The sequence below is a fragment of the Bradysia coprophila genome, unplaced genomic scaffold, assembly GCF_014529535.1.
Source record: "Bradysia coprophila strain Holo2 unplaced genomic scaffold, BU_Bcop_v1 contig_350, whole genome shotgun sequence".
NCBI classification, from domain to species: Eukaryota; Metazoa; Arthropoda; class Insecta; order Diptera; family Sciaridae; genus Bradysia; species Bradysia coprophila.
This window is the reverse complement of record NW_023503608.1, coordinates 4,064,662-4,084,219: the sequence shown is the minus strand read 5'-3', so window position 1 is coordinate 4,084,219 and position 19,558 is coordinate 4,064,662. Positions and strand designations below refer to the sequence as shown.

General features: G+C 34.8%; 2 protein-coding genes across 3 annotated transcripts in view; one reads left to right on the top strand and one right to left on the bottom strand.

Annotated features, from left to right (window-relative positions):
* LOC119080324 (protein javelin) overlaps nt 1-4,804 on the top strand; it is a 37,726-nt gene extending 32,922 nt beyond the window's left edge. The window contains exons 4-7 of the mRNA XM_037188602.1: nt 137-2,510; nt 2,572-3,111; nt 3,178-3,388; nt 3,453-4,804. Of these exons, the coding sequence (XP_037044497.1) occupies nt 137-2,510; nt 2,572-3,111; nt 3,178-3,388; nt 3,453-4,411 (4,084 nt within the window). The 3' untranslated portion in view covers nt 4,412-4,804. The remainder of the gene's footprint in view (nt 1-136; nt 2,511-2,571; nt 3,112-3,177; nt 3,389-3,452) is intronic.
* The window catches only part of LOC119080325 (calcium uniporter protein, mitochondrial), a 92,434-nt gene that overhangs the window by 55,293 nt on the left and 17,583 nt on the right, over nt 1-19,558 (bottom strand). For both annotated transcript variants that reach the window (XM_037188603.1, XM_037188604.1), the window contains exon 2: nt 6,865-6,961. In XM_037188603.1, coding sequence (XP_037044498.1) covers nt 6,865-6,961 — 97 coding nt within the window. The remainder of the gene's footprint in view (nt 1-6,864; nt 6,962-19,558) is intronic.

The window sequence follows — 19,558 nt, the reverse complement described above, 5'->3', positions numbered from 1 at the left end:
AAAACGCTAAACGATTCATTGATTATACTTAGATGGTGTTAGCACGCTGAGCAATTAACGCATTAAAATCGACGTAACATTCGACGAATTCTGAGGAAAAATACCTAAATTTTTTTTAAAATTTTCTTCTTTGCAGAAAACAGCGATTGCGAGAAGAGGACAGTGGCAGCGGCGTTGACACTCAAACATCGGAAACACGAGAATCAGACGACTATTACGCGAATCTCAAGAAACTTGATACAAGCGATAAACTGGTCATCGATCAACCTTGGGCGAACGATAAAAGTGACTTGGATAGTTTGGACTCTGATTACTTTAAACATTCGCTGCATCAGTCGCCGGTGGAGGGTGAAAAAGCTCCTAAACTTTACATAAAAGAGATCCAAGTACATGATACTAAGACAGACGTTAAGTCTATTACCGAAACTGAAGTAACTTCATCAGCGAAATCTGAAGATCTCACCTCCGATTCACAAGACGTCAAGAGTCAAGACGATTGTGATAGTACTTACGACAACTGTAAGCTTACTTATAATACCAACACTTTGACACTGACTCGTGTTAAAATCACTGATTTCGACGACGAAGCCGATAAGAAATCAAAGTTTAAGGAAGACGGTAAAAGTGTTGTGTCGTACGATTCAATTTATTTGTCATCAGAGGACAGTAATGATCGAACAGTTGTTCAAGAGACTGTTGAAGATCCTCTACCTGATGTAAATGTGAACCAAAACGGAGAATTTTATAACGACCCCGACGAAGATCAACCAAGTCTAGACAGTTTATACAGCCAAATCAGCAAAAGCAGCAAAACCAAACCAAAGATTATTTCTTTAGAACCAAAGGCTAATTTGACATCATTTTCCGATACATCAACTCGAGGTACATTAGAGCGCCTTACCTTCATTTCAACGACACCTCATTCACGAAAGAAGGATTATTCACAAGTAGAGGGAAAACGTTTTTCATCCGAACCGTTTGTCGGTACTCTAATTGACAATCAGTACTGCTCTTTACCGGATGTCAGTATTGGATTAAGTTTGCACACATCGGAACGAATCGATGAAAAGCTGCGTCTATCTTGCAAAATTGTAGGCAGCGCCAGTAATACGAATAATTCAATTCATGACTCAATATCACGATTCGGTAAAGCACATAAACGATTGCGACAAAGGGTGGAGAGCGTAGAAGCTGAGGAAAATAAATTGCATTCTGAAGAGCCGTTGAAAGAGGCTGAAGTAATTGAAGTTACGCCACCAATCAAACCGATAGACATTGACAGCGAAATAACTGAAAGGCCACCTAAAGTGCAAGGAGATCCACCAGCGATAATTAATTTGAAAAAGAAGAAAATCATCGTCGATGAATTGGCTGCAAGAAATCATAAGCAATTGAACGACGTAGACAATAAATTGTTAAAATCAGAATCAGTGACAACCAAATTGTCCGATATAAAGATCATTGTTACTGATGCACAGAATAACATTATAGAACAAGAGGATCTTGATAAGGAAGTTGAAGAAGTAAAAGAAATTTGTACAGAAGTTCTATTCAAACCGAAAAAAGATCAGGAATTGCTAAATAATCAAAAGTCTTCTGAGTCCCACGTTATTGTTACAGTAAAAGAAGATAAAAGCTCGGCTAAGTCAAATCAAACTGAAACCAAAGATAAAACCCCATGCGTTCGGCCAGTCGGTTGTAAACAGATTCAGATAACGAAAACAGCACTGAAGAAAGCCGCCTCAGTCGAACAGAGAGACCTACGAAGTGAATTTAAAGCGAATTTAACAGACACCCTACGGAAACGAATAGCAGAAAGTCGAAACATTTTCAACGCCAGACCCATTCGCATATCGAGCGAAGAACATATTGAAAAACTTAACGACACATACGAGATCAACTCGTCATTGGCATACAAAGTTAAATTTAAAGAACAAACAAAAATGTCTCGACCGCAAATTTTAACAGTTGTTGATTCGAAACGTAATGTTTGCTCAGTTGCTCCCCGACAAGCAATTGACTCACTAGCTGATAGAAACAAATGTGCTAACAATTCGACAGATCTCCAACCGGAAGCTAAACAAGAGTTTAAAGAAAAAGTCGATTCGGTGCGATGTTATTGGTCGAAACTGATCGAAGAAAATGGGCATCATGATGTGGACGAAGTTGATCATGAAGTGAGTAATATGCGTAACGAAAGTGTTCGTAACTACATAGCTTCGGTTGAGAAACAAAATCTGGAAAATTCGTACCAAAATCGGAACAGCAAGATTGAGTTACGTGACAACGAAGACTATACAAGTTTTTGTCCAAGTGTTGAAATCATCGAACTGGATGGTCAAAAGCATGCAGCTGTTGTGAAAAGTCAGAACACCGACACCCAGGATTTCGATCATGTTCGTTACAAAGTGATGAAGTCGGATACATTCCAGAAGAATATCTTAGCTCATAATAGGAAGGAAGCACAGTTTGATGGCCTTCTACAGTACTTACATAACTACAGTTTTCAGGTATGGATATCATCCTCTTTACGACTCGAGTCAAATTTACCAAATTTTCTTATTGTTGCAGGAATTATTAGCCAGTAACAATGTCGTTATCATCGAGCCAATTCGAACGAAAATCGAGAAGCCGTCAGCCAAAACAAATGAATCTCAAAAAGTTCATTGCAAAATAACAGGAGGTGCAGGACGTCAAAGTGATTCGAACAAGAGTGCTATAAAAAGACATTTCTTCTACCATCCAATTCGCGTGAACAAAGAACTGTTAGACGAGGAGCTGCCCAATCCAGATACGGTTCGAAAAGCGCGAATATTATTTGAGGAAACTCTACGACTACGGAATTATCAGAAACAAGACGACGCCGCATCCGGCAATGGTGTACGCGGTAATGAGAAGTTGAGGAGAAAGGCCCTACGATATTTAACCATAGACACATCATTCGGTAATGCTGCTAAAAAGTGGGATTCTTCCAGTGTATCCAGTGGTATATCCAGCGGTGAACTGAGCTCACCATGTGAATGCAATGACCACGATGATAGCAAAGAAGTTTATTCGAGCGAGGAAAATATTTATGGCTACGATATGTGCGAGTCGTACTATGTTAGTCAGGTTGGTCATTTGAATATCGGCATGTTTTTGATGACAAATACTTATTGGTTTTGTTATGACTTTTAGGATGTTCTGGAAAAGATTCGTGAATCAGGTTCATCAATTACATACTTTGGTGGACGAGTAGTTGATAAGAATTCATCCGAGATCAGTCCAATGACAAAGGCAATCATGAAGGAAATACGCGGACAGAACCGAATGTGTGGAGTATGCCAACCTCACAATTGCCCGCATCAATCAAAAGTATTCCCGAAAACACCAGAGCCAGACAATATGGGTAAATATGAGAAACATTTGAAAGTCCAAAACCGATTGAAGCGAACAAAAACCATTCCTTTCAGGTCTGAAATTCAAATTGGTAAAGTCGAACAGTTGCAGCAGTCGACTAGAGCTAGCTGGAACAGGTATCGACGAACAGCAGCTACGTAACACCAAACAGCACATATCAGCAATAGAAAATCGCTCAAAACCAGCACCACTTGACGCTGAAGAGTCAGTCCGCAGCATGGTTCATCGTTTGGAGACCGGTGCAATAAATCAGAAAGAAGTTCCTCGTATCATCGAATCGAAGTGTATTGAAAAAATTGTTGATCCGAACAAAAGAATAGAAACGGAACAACTAATCGACACGTCCATGTCAATCAATAACCAGATGATTGATGAGCAACAATCCCGTTTGGGGCCTGTTGATATCCTGAGACAAGTCACCGTAAATAATCACATTAACTTTACGCCACCTGTTGTGGTTGGTGATACAGCCAAATCTACCAGCACCACCACAATGGCACAACGAAACCAAACTCATCAAAATAATCATTTACCGGAAACATTACGAACCAATAAAGTGCCACGAAATCGTAATGTTGATTTAGCTTTTGCCATGAATAAAACCGCAAAAGAAAAATCCGACGAAACGAAAAAGGTTAACACGAACGAGGTGTTATCGGAACCGGATGGAAATCAGCAAGTAAATGCGACGAGCTTTAGAAATGCGAAAAAATTGCTGAACGAAACGGATGATAATGAAACGCAAATGACGATTCAAGTGTGCTCGACGAAAAGGGAGGTTGATGTAGCTAACGCAAATGGGGGACAGGAACAACAACAACAATCAACACAAAGCCCACGGCAACTGGTTAAGTGGAATACATTAAGTCAGTTTGATGAGAAAAATTATGTTGCCAATGATGTGAAATTGAAACAGAAACCAAAGTACGACGAAATTGAATTCGAAGAGTTTCAAGTTTATGATCCGAGTAATGCGAACAACGAGTGTTATGATAGTCTTAATGATAAATGAATGGAAATTAAATGTTTCTGAATATATATAGAGCTTCGGGTAATATTGTATTCGGTTCAACGTTAAATTAATAAAAGGGATGCTAACGGTAGTAATGAACGTAGAGTAAATGTAATTGAGTGGAAACGAAAGTACTTCTACACGTAAGTTTATGTAGAGCTTAACGGAAAAAAATTTTCTTTTTGTTTTGGTGGTTGGTGTTTTTTTCGTTTATTTATTGACTTCTATTCATAGAACATAAAGTAAATCAATAAATGAAATTATTCTCTTGCATGCATTAGTTATCGATCGATCACGCTAGCCTATACATTTATTATATAAAATGAAAATTAATTATTTATTGATGTCAAAATCAGAAACAGAACAAATAAATGATAAATCATTAAACTTGAATCGGATTTTGTGAACGATTTACTTGTTGCAGTCTCGTTCAGCATTATGGTGAATGAGGTTCGGTAAATATTATGGAATGTTAAACAATGTTTGCGTGCATGTCAATAGACATTTACTTTATCTGTTCGAACGTTCACGGTTCTTATTAATCTTTGGGTTAAGGACAATAATTGATATTTGACATTGTTGCGACAATAATCGGCATTAGGAAAAACAATTTCCGTTTTGAGTCAACTTAACTACTTTTCCGAATAAAAATGTTTCGCACTTCAAGGCACCGTACCGTAGATAATTTATATTTGCTTGAATTAGGTTTTCGTAAATTAATAAATTTCGCAGGGGTTTTACTCCGCCATCCAAGTTTTAGGGTGCAGTACGCCAATACATAATTTAGTCATCTGTTAGCTACAGCGGCGAGACAATAATAAGCGATGAGTTACATCTAGTGTCCTCTTATAAAGCAAAATTTATATTAAAACTTGAATTAAGTGAAGTACAAGATTTTGAAACAACAGAAGTAACAGATACAGTAACCGTGATACGATCGCCATCTGTAAGGTTAAGAAATTCACCTGTTTCGTGCCACTGAATCGTTGGGTTTTTAATGTTAAAAGTAATGTTCGATGTTTTCTAGCTTTTTAAGAAACTACTAAAATTGTCTCGGCAAAACCAATTATACCAAATTGTTGGGTAGAATGATATCTTTTGTTTTAGTTCCCTTAATTGACCGCTGAAAAAAGTACGGACATTACATGCACCTTAAAGACTAAAAATACGATGATATATTGGTAAGTGTCAACATACCACTAGCGTCTTGTGTCTCTATAATGACTAACAAACTTGCGCCATTCGCTTAAAAACGACCTAAAAACGTCTAACAACCCAGCTTAGCTAGGGTATACAAGAAATCTATTTTTTTGTCGCGTAGTGAACGCGCTAAGTTACTGACACCCAAATTATTTATCGATCAAAACAAAATTATTTAAAAAATAAAAACTGACATCTTTAAACTGTCACATGCGGCTATTCATCTGTTATCGATAACGACGACAAAAAAATAACAAGCTCTGGTTAATATGGTCCTTTATACAGTAAAATTCATGTTAAAAAAATGGAAGTACAAGATTTCAAATCAACTGATTAAAAATACTTTGATCGATTAAAGTAATAGACCCGATAGTAATGTTGGTCATATGCTTGCCGTCTGTAACAGGTAAATGACAGCTTTCACTGACAAGTTAATTCTTCTTGATCAAAATCGGACATAAAAAATATAACTTCAAAGTTGGTTGGTTGGTTTATTTGGGAAACTTTGATTTAACATTTTACAATTATTATTAACTAACTCAAGTTAACTTTGACAGGATTAATTGAGCGACGTAACGTCAGTGAATAATAGTTATTTATGTCGCCGAGCATGGCATTGCTTCATGCTAGAAGCAGATCTGTGAGCCGAGTGATGAATGTTTCTATAACACTAGGTGTCTTGTAGGCCGAGTTTGAAAATAACCATCGCGTGCCTAAAACATTATTTATTCCCGAGGTGCATACAACGATTTTCTCAAAAAAGACAACGAAAGTTTCACTTTTCGTCACTGACTTGAGAAAAATGTTGTATGCAAACACGTTGCGGAAGTGGCTGTTTTCATCACACGATTTATTTACTAATCTCGCTTCGCTCGTTTGATAACTTCACGTCTAGTGACAAAAACATCCACTTTTTGCAACTTCCTGCATAAAATACTGTTCTGTGGGAACTCTAATGAAGACTATAATTACCACTTTAGAATTGAATTACGAACGCCAATAAAATATGCAAATTCAAAGTGGATTTTTTCATAAATTTCAATGAAAATCTACTACCTTCCAGTCTATTTCTTATTGATTGGCTTTATATTTTCATTATTCCCGAACAATTATTCAAATTTTAAATTCACATCGAAATACGATCAACTTTTATACACATACAGCCGTTCTTACGTAATGACCGGATTTTATTTATTTAAATTTCCAATTGATGGAAATGAACATTAAGCGATAGAATTGATTTTACCACTTACCGGAATTAGAATTAACTACACCGTCGGATTTATGGTTCGTTGTTGTTGTTGCAGTTGACGTTGAACAGTATCGCCGTTCTCGTCTACTCCATGTTTCCTAGAAAATACAAATAAGTCGATTTTAATTCGAGATACACCATCTATATACGGTGGGGGGACAGATAAAATATTCAGATCCTTTATGTTCTTAAATATACGAACAGTACAAATGCATTCCGGAACAAGGCGAGTTAACATACTTGGTAAATAACAGCTATGCTGTACATCCACAGCCAAACAGAGATAAAATTTAAAAATTCATTTTTAATAGCTTCAGGTTGAAACATTGAAGCAGACGCTGTTGGTGTCTATTTTATGAGAGAGTGAATACAAAAATTTACATAATTTACTCCGCAGCTCATTCGAATGCCTAATAAATGTAAAATAATTTGTTTGCGCTTTTTATAGCTAATTCAAAAGCTCAGAAGGTGATTGTATCCCGTAAAAACAACGTCCGTCTAACAATGTATATCAAGTAACCAGCTACCATCACTGTCTGCTTTAAAATTGATTGTGTCATTATCACTTTGGTTATCTTGACGCTCTAAAATGTGTTTGTTTTCCAAATGCTTAGTGCTCAGGCATATACACATAAAAAGACAATGAGTTTTTACCCAATTTCATGGAATCATTAAATTTGTAAGGGTGATAAAACAAGATGTTTGTTGGATAGCTAACAAAAAACCCCATTGATGGGTTGTGCTTTACGAAGTGTATGTCATGCTGTTTGATACAATCGATGTGCTTAACTAAGATGACAAGGAATTATGATAGAAGTGTCAAATGTACAACGGAGATTAATCTTCGTCGCAACAGTTAATCTTCTTAATGTTCAATTTCCTTAATTGACAAATGTCTGATCAATACACGAAATTTAAAATCTCTTACCACATGTTGTCATCAGTTACATCATTTACACGGCAGATGTCTTTCGGTACATAATTAATTCAATGAAAACGATTAATTTTCTCGAAGCAATCTCATAGGCGCAATATGTTACCATTTGTGTTTACGAAATGAATTGACTAATAAATTCGGTTCTTGTACAGCAACGCACATGATGCCCCCGAAATATACTTTCGTTGTACAGACAAAGTTAATTAAAAGTTGTTTGCATGGTTAAACAAACCATTTATCAATGCGGTGGAATTAACGTTTGATTTAAATTGGTTTCGGGAATCGACACTGTCTTGAAGTATGTAAATGTGCTGAATGTTCAAGTATTATAATTGATTGCATCCCCATGGAAAATTCATTGGAAAAGTTTACCGAAACAAATGCCAAGGGCGATTGCTTTCATTTAAATGTGGTTTCAATAAGGGTCAGTTCTCAGCAATGTTTATAAATGAAGTTCAATTTCAGTTATTCTGAACAATAACTGTGCTGCAAAACAGATTTCTTTGTACATACAAAGCGTACAGAACACACATCAGAGGCTATGTTAAATTCACTCAATTCGGTAAAAAATCAATTCTCACAAGTCTGAATGCTCATTCAACGCACTGTACCTGATGTTTAATAAAAACCTCCAGAAAATAAAGCTCATTGTTCATGTTCATATAGCCTGTGTTGCTGTTTAATAAAGATAATGAAGGTATTGTTGTGAGTCATGACATTGCACACGAACACCATAAAGACGATATGAAAAACACTCATGGTACACTTTACTGCGAGCAGTCAGGATTTTATGAATCTCAAAATAAAATAAGGAAAAAAGTGGTCCAGAGTAGCGTAACAACATCGTCATCATGAGAATTAAGGATTCGGAAAATTGCTCTTGAACTTCAAGTAATTTTTCTTCTTTGTTAAATAGGTTAACTCGTAAACACATTTCGTAACTTGCGGTTCAACCTTAATTCTGTCTATATGAAACAAACTGTGCACCACGTAGCAATCATAAAGGATTCGGATAATGTACATTATGGGAGAGCAACAACTAGACAATTGTAAATTCAATTTAAGTTAGTATTGTTCAAGTCACCACTTACAATGGTTAGGAAAGAAATACATTGAAGTAAAACGCCCCTGCATGTTAGTATCACCTGCACTTATTTAAATTGTTTTTACTTACAATGTGGTACAGAACGATTTAAAGACAGGAGGAAAGAATAGAAAGGGCAGGGGTCTTCACGGTCACAAAAAATCCTTTTAGTTTTTCTCAGAGTTAAAACAATTTCACTTAATTCACCCATGGTTAACAAAGTATATAGTGGAGAAATGAGGTGTATATGACACTGCACATAGTTTAAGGTTCTCCATGAAAGATGACCAGATCTAAACATTTCTCTGGGTATTTGATTAAATCGGATTGCTCCTTGGGGAACTCAACGATGGATAATACTGTAAATTCTACCGTTAAATTAACTTTCCGTTAGAACTTTGAATGCACATTAAACTACATAATATACATAACTGCAAACGGAAAGATAAAAGAACTCATGTAATCTGACTGGATTTTTATTTCAAATTGCCCAAGGCAGTTCTGTACTAATTTAGAAAAGGAGTGCTCTTTTTGAACTCTTGCTGAATTAAATGTGTTTTTTCTGGAGGAAATTGTTGTGGTTAAAAACTGCACTTGGTATTTGATGAATTTAATTTTGGCTTTTACACTATACAAAGAAAATGGCTTATGGGAACGAAATTCTTTTGAACGATGACAACAAAGTGATACACAAAGGAAATTTCTAGGTTGAGTGAAAAAATTTTGGGACATTTTTCCGCTTTTGTTAAATGTCTACAGAAACTGACCGAACCATCTGTCTCATCTGAAAGGAAAAAGGGCTGGAATGTCGTCAAATTATTTTTTTGAATACACTTTTAAGACAGAATACATCATTTTATTCAATGAGAAAGGTGGCACAGATGTGGCATAAAATAAGGGTCGGGAACAAGTCAGGTTGACCTGAAACTCTAATGTTCAGACTTACCTGAACTTTTATTAATTTTTATATTTCAGATAGTTGCAACTTTAAACTCAGACTTGAATTTCAAGGTTCAGATCAAGGAATACCTGACAAGTGTTTTATAAAAAATGCAACGACATCCGCCAATTGGATTTATTTAGCAGAATCTACGTTAAAACTATTGAAGTAATAGATTTTGATTAGATAGATAGATAGAATAAGTGGGTGGCTTTTACGCCTGCACCTAAGCCTCAGATGGGCCTGTTGTGCGTACCCACTAGATTTTGATTAAAACATCAGGCGATACTTTCAACAACTGGAGGTATATGACCGCCGATTCTAAAAGTTTTAAATAAGTAGTGACTGTTGCTAAAAACGCTGTTAAAAACATAGCTTGGATTCGGAATTCAGGTAATCGATTTTAAAATCCTGTTAGGAACCAACTAAATTAACTAACTTTGCTTTGAGCATCCGAGGTAGGTCAAATCCAGACATATATAAGCTTAACAAAATAGACTTCAAGCCACGACGACCACCAGAAACGAACAATATCAACTACAATTGAATTCACTAAAGAAAATATCAAGACCAGAGCTGACATGAAAAAGAACCCAAACGTTCAATTCCGTCACCGTACCATTGTTGCACACAAAATTCGATATCGTTTATTTGAGTGAGTGTATTATAGAAATTTTCCAATGTGCTTTCATGTATTTTAGAAATCCATTTAACGTTATGATCATTACATTTTGAAAAGATGTCGAGGATTTTAAGAGAGAGAAAAAAACGATGTCGAGGAAATGTGCACGTAAGGATTGTATTATCTGATTCATCCATTTAACAAACGACAATGTGATTTTATGGGAATAAAGTAACAAAAAACGATAATGTACCCGTAATGGATTGTTCAATTTCAGTAATAAAATTGAGCAAACATTTTTGTGAATACGACAAAATGCTAATATCGTTCCGCGGTGCATACGAAAATAGTCGTTCAATCAATTCAAGCAACAAATCAAAAATGTGTCCTAAATTGTGTTATATTCTCTCCGGAATTTAAGAAAATCGATATAACTGTATGCGTGACAAACCATATAACTACATTTAAGGAAATCCATATTATATCCCTTGATATATCCATCTGTTCCCTTGAGAATTACGTGTCAAAGAATTATATCGGACTTTATGTCCACGGTCGTATAACAAACTTTTTTTTATATTTAGGTCAAGCGAGGTAATTTTATGGTATCGTCTTCATGTAGGTAGAATAATAAAAGTATAGGCGCCACCACCAAACAAACCGCAACTTTTGAGTACAGCAAATGATCAAAAACATGCTGCCAACTTCAGCATTTTTCCGATTAATGAAATTCTGTTAATTTCAAAGAGAAAGCCGAGATAAGCACAATCTGAACCACAATCCGTAAAAAGCTTAGTTGATTTTACAGGAAAACATTGTCTGTCCAAGAATTAAAAAGAAATGAAACGAAACGTTTTGAAACAACGAAATGACCAGACCATTCCCATCCAATCATATCACAAGCTTTTTATGTTACAACATGAATAACGTTGGTTTGGCAATTTTGGGCATATTATAACCACCGCAACCACCACGTTATTCATTGCGTTGAAACATATAAAATCCCCGAAAAAAAAAACGAAACTGGAATAAATTTCATTGTATTTTTAGCTCAAAGTCGGGTCGTTTTCTCTATTATTACGGTTATTATGTAAAGTTTCAGCATCAGATTCGCCGTCGATTGTTATTATTATGTTCAAATGAAACTTGTTAAATTGGCGCATAATTACGAGCTATTCAATTTGTTATGTTATATCAATCTAAAAATGAATAGGGGAGTGATTCTCTCAACTTCATGGTCGTGAAACTTTTCCACTCAATCAATGCCATACAACGAAATGGAGAAGTGTTAATTAAGTCCTGACAAACGAAGCCGTTTGTTCTAGTAAATCAAGAGATGGAACATGAGCGTTGCAGTCAGATGTTTTAGGGAAATAATGTCTTATATATCAGTGTATCAGCGATAGAAAGTCCGATGAGATTATGACTACGGTTTGCCATCTCACTCAAATATAATTCGATAAAAAAATTCATTAAAAATTCTCGCCATCAGAATGTGAGCTGAGTCTATTTTTACAATGATCCCTTTCTTATCTCATTATAAATGAGATGGGTTGGTTAGTCGTTTGTCATGAGCAGAACTTTTAATATAACTACGAAAGAAATTAGTTTGTATCACTCGACAGACATGTCATCGAAACCAGGCCTAAAAGGATATTCTTTCAATATTACGTAATTCGAATTAACGTCCAATTAAGTTGTTTACCCGCAATATTTATACAATTTCATCGTTTCTATTTATTTTTCTTTTTTTCCGCAAAAACTTCTAAGCGAAAATGTTTTCTTTGTGAAAGCCGCAAACAGAATTGTGTTGTTCCTCTTTGAGGTAATGTATAAAATGATTTTGACATGAGAATCGAAACAAGAGAACCTCCAACCTACATCATTTCCAACATTGTGCTTATTTTCTTCGTTTACGTGAATAAAGTTTCGTAAACACTTCCAAAGGAAGAGGATGCTTTTTGCAACCATTATTGAAGTACCCGAAACGTTGCTTGCATTGTCTGTACTTGTATTATATTTACAAACGAATGGGGTCTAAGGGAGCATGATTCGTGTTTCTCACAAAAAGAAACAATTTGATACAATGGTCGGTGAACGATGAAAAGAATATTCTTCGGAATAATGTACCCATTCGAGGTAAATTTACAAGACAGCCACCGTTTACTGAACAAAAGCGGGTGAAGCAGCTTTAGCATGGTAGATAAAACACATCTCCATTCCGTTATACGTTCCGCTGTGTGATTTACACACCGTTATATCGGTTCTTTTTGTTGAGTACTTTCAGAAAATTCGGAAAACGTTTGCCATTTAATAAATATAAAAGAAATGCAAGGACCGGTAGTATAAAGTTACCGTTGAGATAGGCACGCCTCAAACATATTCAAAATGCCGATGGAGAACTTTTTTTGTCGGTTCAACGAAAATACTTTCTCGTATAGGTATTGAGCCATTTGGTTTTATGGTCTACAACGAAAAGATTTCACAAAAGAATTGTTTTACCATTTTGAATTGTTTCTCGTGCGAACGATGGTTTGCTGTACTAAATCCAGCTAACGCACAATTTTCGTAATGGAATTTAAAAATTGCCATCAATTTCAGCGCTAAATCTAAACTGACTTTACTTAGCTATACTTTCAAAAAGTTTAGTTCTTATGAGTATATTTATGGAAGAAATTTTATCAATGGCGCCGCCATTAAGCTTACCCGGTGATAATAGCAAACCGTTCTCTTCAAATGGATGTGCAGCGTAAACTTCGTACTAAAGACTAGTTTACTATAATCAGCGTAATTCATATTTTCCGACAGTTTTCCTTGATTTATCGTTATAACGAACACGTTAAAATCATATAAAATGGATGGGTATTCTCATAAGCTGGTATATATAACACTAAATCGAATTTAATAAAACCTCTAAAAAGCTTTTCGATTAGCTGTTAGAGTGCTCAATCAAGTGATCAATTTTAATTTTGAATCTCTTTGTATGCATTGCATTTCCGCGTCACAAAACCGATACCAAATCGTAGTTATTTCAATATTTCACTTCGTTTTTGTTCTACCATTTCCTTTCTTAAGATGACTTCGTTATTTAGTGCTGCTATTTAATAAAGAAACTTTACGTACCAACTAGAACATGAAAGTGAAAATGACAAAAGGAAACAACTCTTGGAAGTTGAAGAAGCGAAATGAAAGTTTACGAGCTATCTGAGAGTGTAGAGTAATTAATTATTACCAAGTAATTTCCAACGAGCGATTGCGACGCGACACAATTTGTTATATGGACTGATTGATAGTTAAGTGGAACGTCATTGCATGTATTGAAAAAATTAAAATTCCACAGTGAAGAATGGCAAGAATGGACTCCTTGATTTACTTTTTAAATAAACAAATGGAGTGAAGTAAACATTGAATTCCTTCGTTAGAATTTTACTTGTAGAAAACCTCCGTTGCGCTCTATTTTCTGTTGAAATACCTTCATTCTCGTGAATATCCATGAAATGCAGTGAAGCCTGTTCACAATAAATAGAGCGCTGACATTTGTGAGTATAGATGACGAAATGCACCAAAAATGCAATAGAATTAATTTCCCTAGATATCCCCATAACACCAACCATTTTGAACATTTTGAAACGAGACAGATGAAGTAATAGATTCAGTATTTAGTTGGATCAATATTCTAATCAAAACACACTTTAAAACATACAACAAAGACTAAATCTACCTGCCCAAGAGAACTATTATGCGATGAGACCGACTGGGATACCTGTTGTCCCAGCTTGCATCCTTTTGCATCTTTGCTGCATCCTGTAGGCATCTTTCACAAGATTTTGCATCCCAAAAAATTTTTTTTAAAAAGAAATGAATTTATAGGGTTAATAGTGCCGTCGTTTATAATTGAACTAATTCAGAATAATTAAAAGTCTTACGATTTTTTGGCAAAATAAATTTGACTGACTCTATCATTTTGTCAACACAAACAAAGTTTTTAAACAAATATTAAGTCAAGCTACTCTTGTAGTACAACATAAATGTAATCAAAAAATAATTATCAAACAAAAATGTTTAAAATTACCATACAATAAGTTAATACCACACCATCGTCAGTGCTTTGATCCTCCTCATTGTGTTGAAATCAAAAGGCACGAAAAATGTTGTTCTTCCTTTCTAAATATTAAATTAAATTAATCGCATGCGAGCGAGCGCCTTATAGATTCAACTTAAAGCTCTACATATCCATCATAACTACATATGTTACACAAAAATGGTATGTATGGTTGTATCGTAAAGGATGGTAGATTTAACGTTCCTATATATTCATGACATCACGATACAGACAATGTAATAATGTAATAATGTAATAAAAATGTTTCTACACTTTACACCCTTAAGCGCAAATCCCCCCGCACATACACACACAGTGCTCACATTACACATAAATATATAATATGAAAATATTCTGCCATGGTAAACAAAACATCACGATGGTGTAATATGATGATGATAATTTTTTTTTCCTTTGCCAAACAGACTGAAACTTTTCAACTGACTATATACCTTTTCGCTTCCGCACATCTTTCATTATCATGCAACACTTTCCTTTGATGTTATTTTCACACAGTATTTTCATGTTATGGCAATAACTTTGGTGCTTGGTGAATTGACGTTCACTGTTAGTTTTAACATTTAATTTGCAATTTTTTATTGGAAATTCTATGCAAAGCGATCCGCCCTTAAGAAACTAGTATAATAAGAAACTTTTCACAGTCAAAATCATGAGATTTTAATGTTTATTCGCTTGCTCGTATGTTCGTGGAGTATGTTTTAACCGTTTACAGACAGCAAGAATCTGACCAATATTATTATCGGGTCGATTACTTCTATCGATTAAAGTATTTTTAATCAGTTGATTTCAAATCTTGTACTTCAAGTTTTTAACATGTCATTATTTAACACTTGTCATTATTTTTATCATCGTTATCGTTATCGTTACAACCGTTGACATGTTAAATTCGATAATCTATGAAGCTTTCATTAATGTAACAAATACATAAATGCTTGAAAGCTTGAAATAGAATTTACGTCATACTGGGTCCATAAAATTAATATATAAGCTAGGCCTGTTCATTTTAGAGAAATAGTCTCAAATTCATCTGGAATGGTGTTTATCTGGTCCGGAAGGCTAAAATATTGGACCCGTATTTTTTTGGAATTTTAAAAAATAGTTTAGATCTGGGGAGCGAAGCATTTGTTCAAATGTACGAAAGCGTTGGTTAGAAGAGAGGAGAATGATGGTGTATATATTTTTTACTCTTCTAACCAACGCATTCGTACATTTGAACAAATGCTTAGCTCCCCAGATCTAAACTATTTTTTAAAATTCTAAAAAAAATACGGGTCTAGTCTTCCAGACCAGATAAACACCATGCCAGATGAATTTGAGACTATTTCTCTAAAATGAACAGGCCTAATGTAAGCATGTACGGCTACACCCCATGGCAACTTCACAATACAAAGCAAAAGTTATCAAAATAACAATTGCTGTGAGTGTTTGATAAAGGGTTTAATTACAATTTATAAAGTTAATCGTTTAGAAACCGCCCGTTTTAATACAACTATAGCCCGAACAAATGACGAAAACAATTCCGTAATTTATTCATTTGTGTGATCAAATTGCTAGCTATTGTGACCACACTTCCACAAAAAAACAAGGCAATGTTCCGCTGCAATAAAAAATATTATTCATCGAGATTGCATTTTTTTCTCTATAATTTCTGTGTTACTGTTACTCCTGTGGTTTTGACATATGAATAAATTATTATATTTATCGCATTCGGTTTTACTGTTACGAATAAGGAGCAAGTTGTTTGAATAGAACGGTTTTGTAATCGATTTTTAGATTCTCGCAGGCGATACGCAATGAAGAAAAGGGAAAATAGTGGTATTTGTCGATGATTGTGTGATAATTTTTTTTTCGCTAACCCAACGGTTCAATTTGTTTCATTTACATAAAAAAATATAAAAGAAAAATAAAAGGCTTCTTCAGCGCAACTGACTTTTCAATAAAATTTTTATTTTATATGGCGCTTTATGCTCAAAATAAGATTGTCTTGATTATTCGACGACATAAGTAATTTCTGAAGAAACAGCGAGTTCGTGAATAAACGATGAGTTTTCGCCGTTTCTTCAGGAAATCCTTGATACTCATGGCGTCGAATAATCACGACAATCTTTTAATTTACTTTCGTGCGCTTCGTTTGCTTCCATCGTTTTATTCGTTCCACATACATTCCAACACATAACAATAGCATCTCTCTTTTCATTTCTTCATGTAAGAGTGAGTGCAACTACACTCTTTACGTTTCTATTGATGAAAGCATAGACAACGACGTAGAACCAACAAAACTGCAGAACGATAAGCACATAAAAACGCGAGTTGTTAAGTTTAAACACGATGTGTGACAGTTGCACATGCACAAGTCCTTTCCTGATTAGGATCCTTCTGGCTGCCGCTCAAATAATAACTCATAACGATTGGCATTAGGTTTCAAACTGCAAAAAGGCTATCGGTCTAGAAAACTACAATTAAATTTTCGAGTAAGCTAACATGATCTTGTACGTATTGAAGTGTTTACTTTAACTCTCTTGCCTGTGCACATCTAGTGTTTTAGTAACTGTTTAAATTCTTGGCTATTTTCACAGAATGCACATTAGCGTGCCAAAGTATTTTATTTACAGAGAAATTTAGTCGGCGATACTAGTCATTTGAACTTGGTATAATAAACGTTTTTGTCCAGTACTATGACGTGCTTAGGTTTCATAAAAGGGCAGTAACGCTAACAAACACTTTTTGTTTCTTATCATGAAAAGTATTTAAATGAATTACACTTTCACAAATTATTATTCATCGTGTAATTGCCTGGCATGCTCTCGTCAATGGTAAAGGCAACTAAATTCTGATTTTTTTTTTGTCGAAAAACTTTACAAGAAATTTAAAGTTGTAACCAAAAAAAATCCTTTAACAAAAAGCCCTTTAATTGTTTTCGGTTGTCACGTAAGAAATTTGACTAAATCATAATGACGTGAACATAAATAAGTTTCAGTTTTTCCATACATAATTTAATGGTATGCATGGAGAAAGAAAGAGTGAAGAAAAATTCAGAGCGTTCAAAAAGACGAGACAGGAAAAGAATAATATTTGTGGCGGCACGACATATAAACGTTAGCAATAACAAAACGTACCACGCACATAAATTGTTATTCAACCTTTAAACTGTCTCTATGTGTTTGTGTTGTGTATCCCAATCTTAATACAATGTTCGCGATTTTCAAAATTCATTTCCATAGACTCAGTAAGACATTTTCAGTCAAACGAAATTCAAGAATAAATTATGCAAATGTTCTTGTTGGGTGATAGCTAGAAAATGGAAAAGCATCACTGGCGGCTTGTGACGAAAATTCGAACTGTAGCAATGCATGCTAACGTCTCCCTGAATATATACACACCTTCAACGAATCTCTATTTTACTAAATTAGAATTTTTGACTTCATCTCTATATGTCCCACATGGCATCGGATGGAAATCGTTAAGGAAATGTATTCATTTTAAATTTTCGTTCATTTTTTTTAAATGACGGAAATTATTCACAAAATGCTGTCATGAAGTTTATAGCACCGGTTTATAGTGTTATAATATGATGAACTTTGTAGTAATAAAAAAGTAAGTGAAATGTGAACAGGGAAAGAGGGAAAGGATAATCAACAATAAAATTTTCATTCGGATTTAAATGGTGGCAAAGTTGCCTTTTTTTCATATAAAATCTACAATTCATCATCGCCCGGATAAATGATGATCCATTTATAATTAATGCAGACTTTAAGGGTGAGTGGGGATCATTTAGATATATATTATGACCGGCGAAGAAGTTCATTTATTTGACGAAGTTGATGGATGGTAACCTTGATGTAGTAGACTGGAAGAAATGTTCATTCGCGTCTGAATTACAATAATAAATTGAAGTCGGATGATAACTATTTCTATTAAAAAAAAAACGCTGCTAAGATGCTTGAGAAAGTAACCGTCAGCTCACTCGTTAGCTCCACCACTTCTCCAATGCAGATATATCACATCTAAAGCAGAACGAATATTACTACAGTCGAGAGTATTTCAATTATTTTCCGAAAGCTAACATTTATCACGTTTCACTGCAGGTGTTTTCGTTAGGCAAATATTGTTGAGCACAAATATTAGCTGAATAAACTACGATTTTGCCAAGCATCTTTGAATCATAACGAAATGAATTTACATGTACAATGTACGGGAGCCAAATAAATCTTACTAATGACTATAGGAAAGTGTTGTTACTGTCACGGATTCAAGATACATTGAGAGAACGCCTGAGAAAGAGCATTAACAGAAAGGCAAACGTCGGTTAAAAATTGAATTATGGATAAAGTATTGTAACAGTGTCGTTAGAGTGAACTTGAATCTGTCGCGTTATGTGTTATCATGATGTGTTAATTGTTTCAACAAACTTTTAGGAGCACTAAAAGTGTCACTAATTGACTATGCTGATCTGATCCATGGCGTCTGTCAATCCCCTGCTTTACTTAATCGAAAACAAACACAGGATCCCCAAGATCTTATCTCTTGAAAACAAAAAGGAATTTACTTTATTTCTTCTTCTTTTTATCAAGACCTAATGTCGAAAGTTTTGAGCAATAAAATATTTCGAATCCGTACATTCAGATGACAACGACGAACACAACAGGAATCGTTGAATTTTCAATTTCGAAAATTGTTTTTGAATTTGTACACCCAAAGAGCAAAAACAAATAAATTTCGTTAGTTTGATAAAAGGTAAATATAGCTAAGACAAACGAATACATTACATCTGCGACTTTATTTCGTTTATACATAGTTCGTATTTCAATTTTCAGTAAGAACGAGGTTGTGAATGTATCCAACTTATCTAAACAACTTTGGGATTGTTTTCTTTTATTGTTACGTTTCACGATAAACAAGAAATTTTCAGTAGAATAGTTTGATAAACAGCAGAAAAACAAGTGTAAAAAATCACTTGCACCACAAAATGCAGCAAATCCACACCGTATT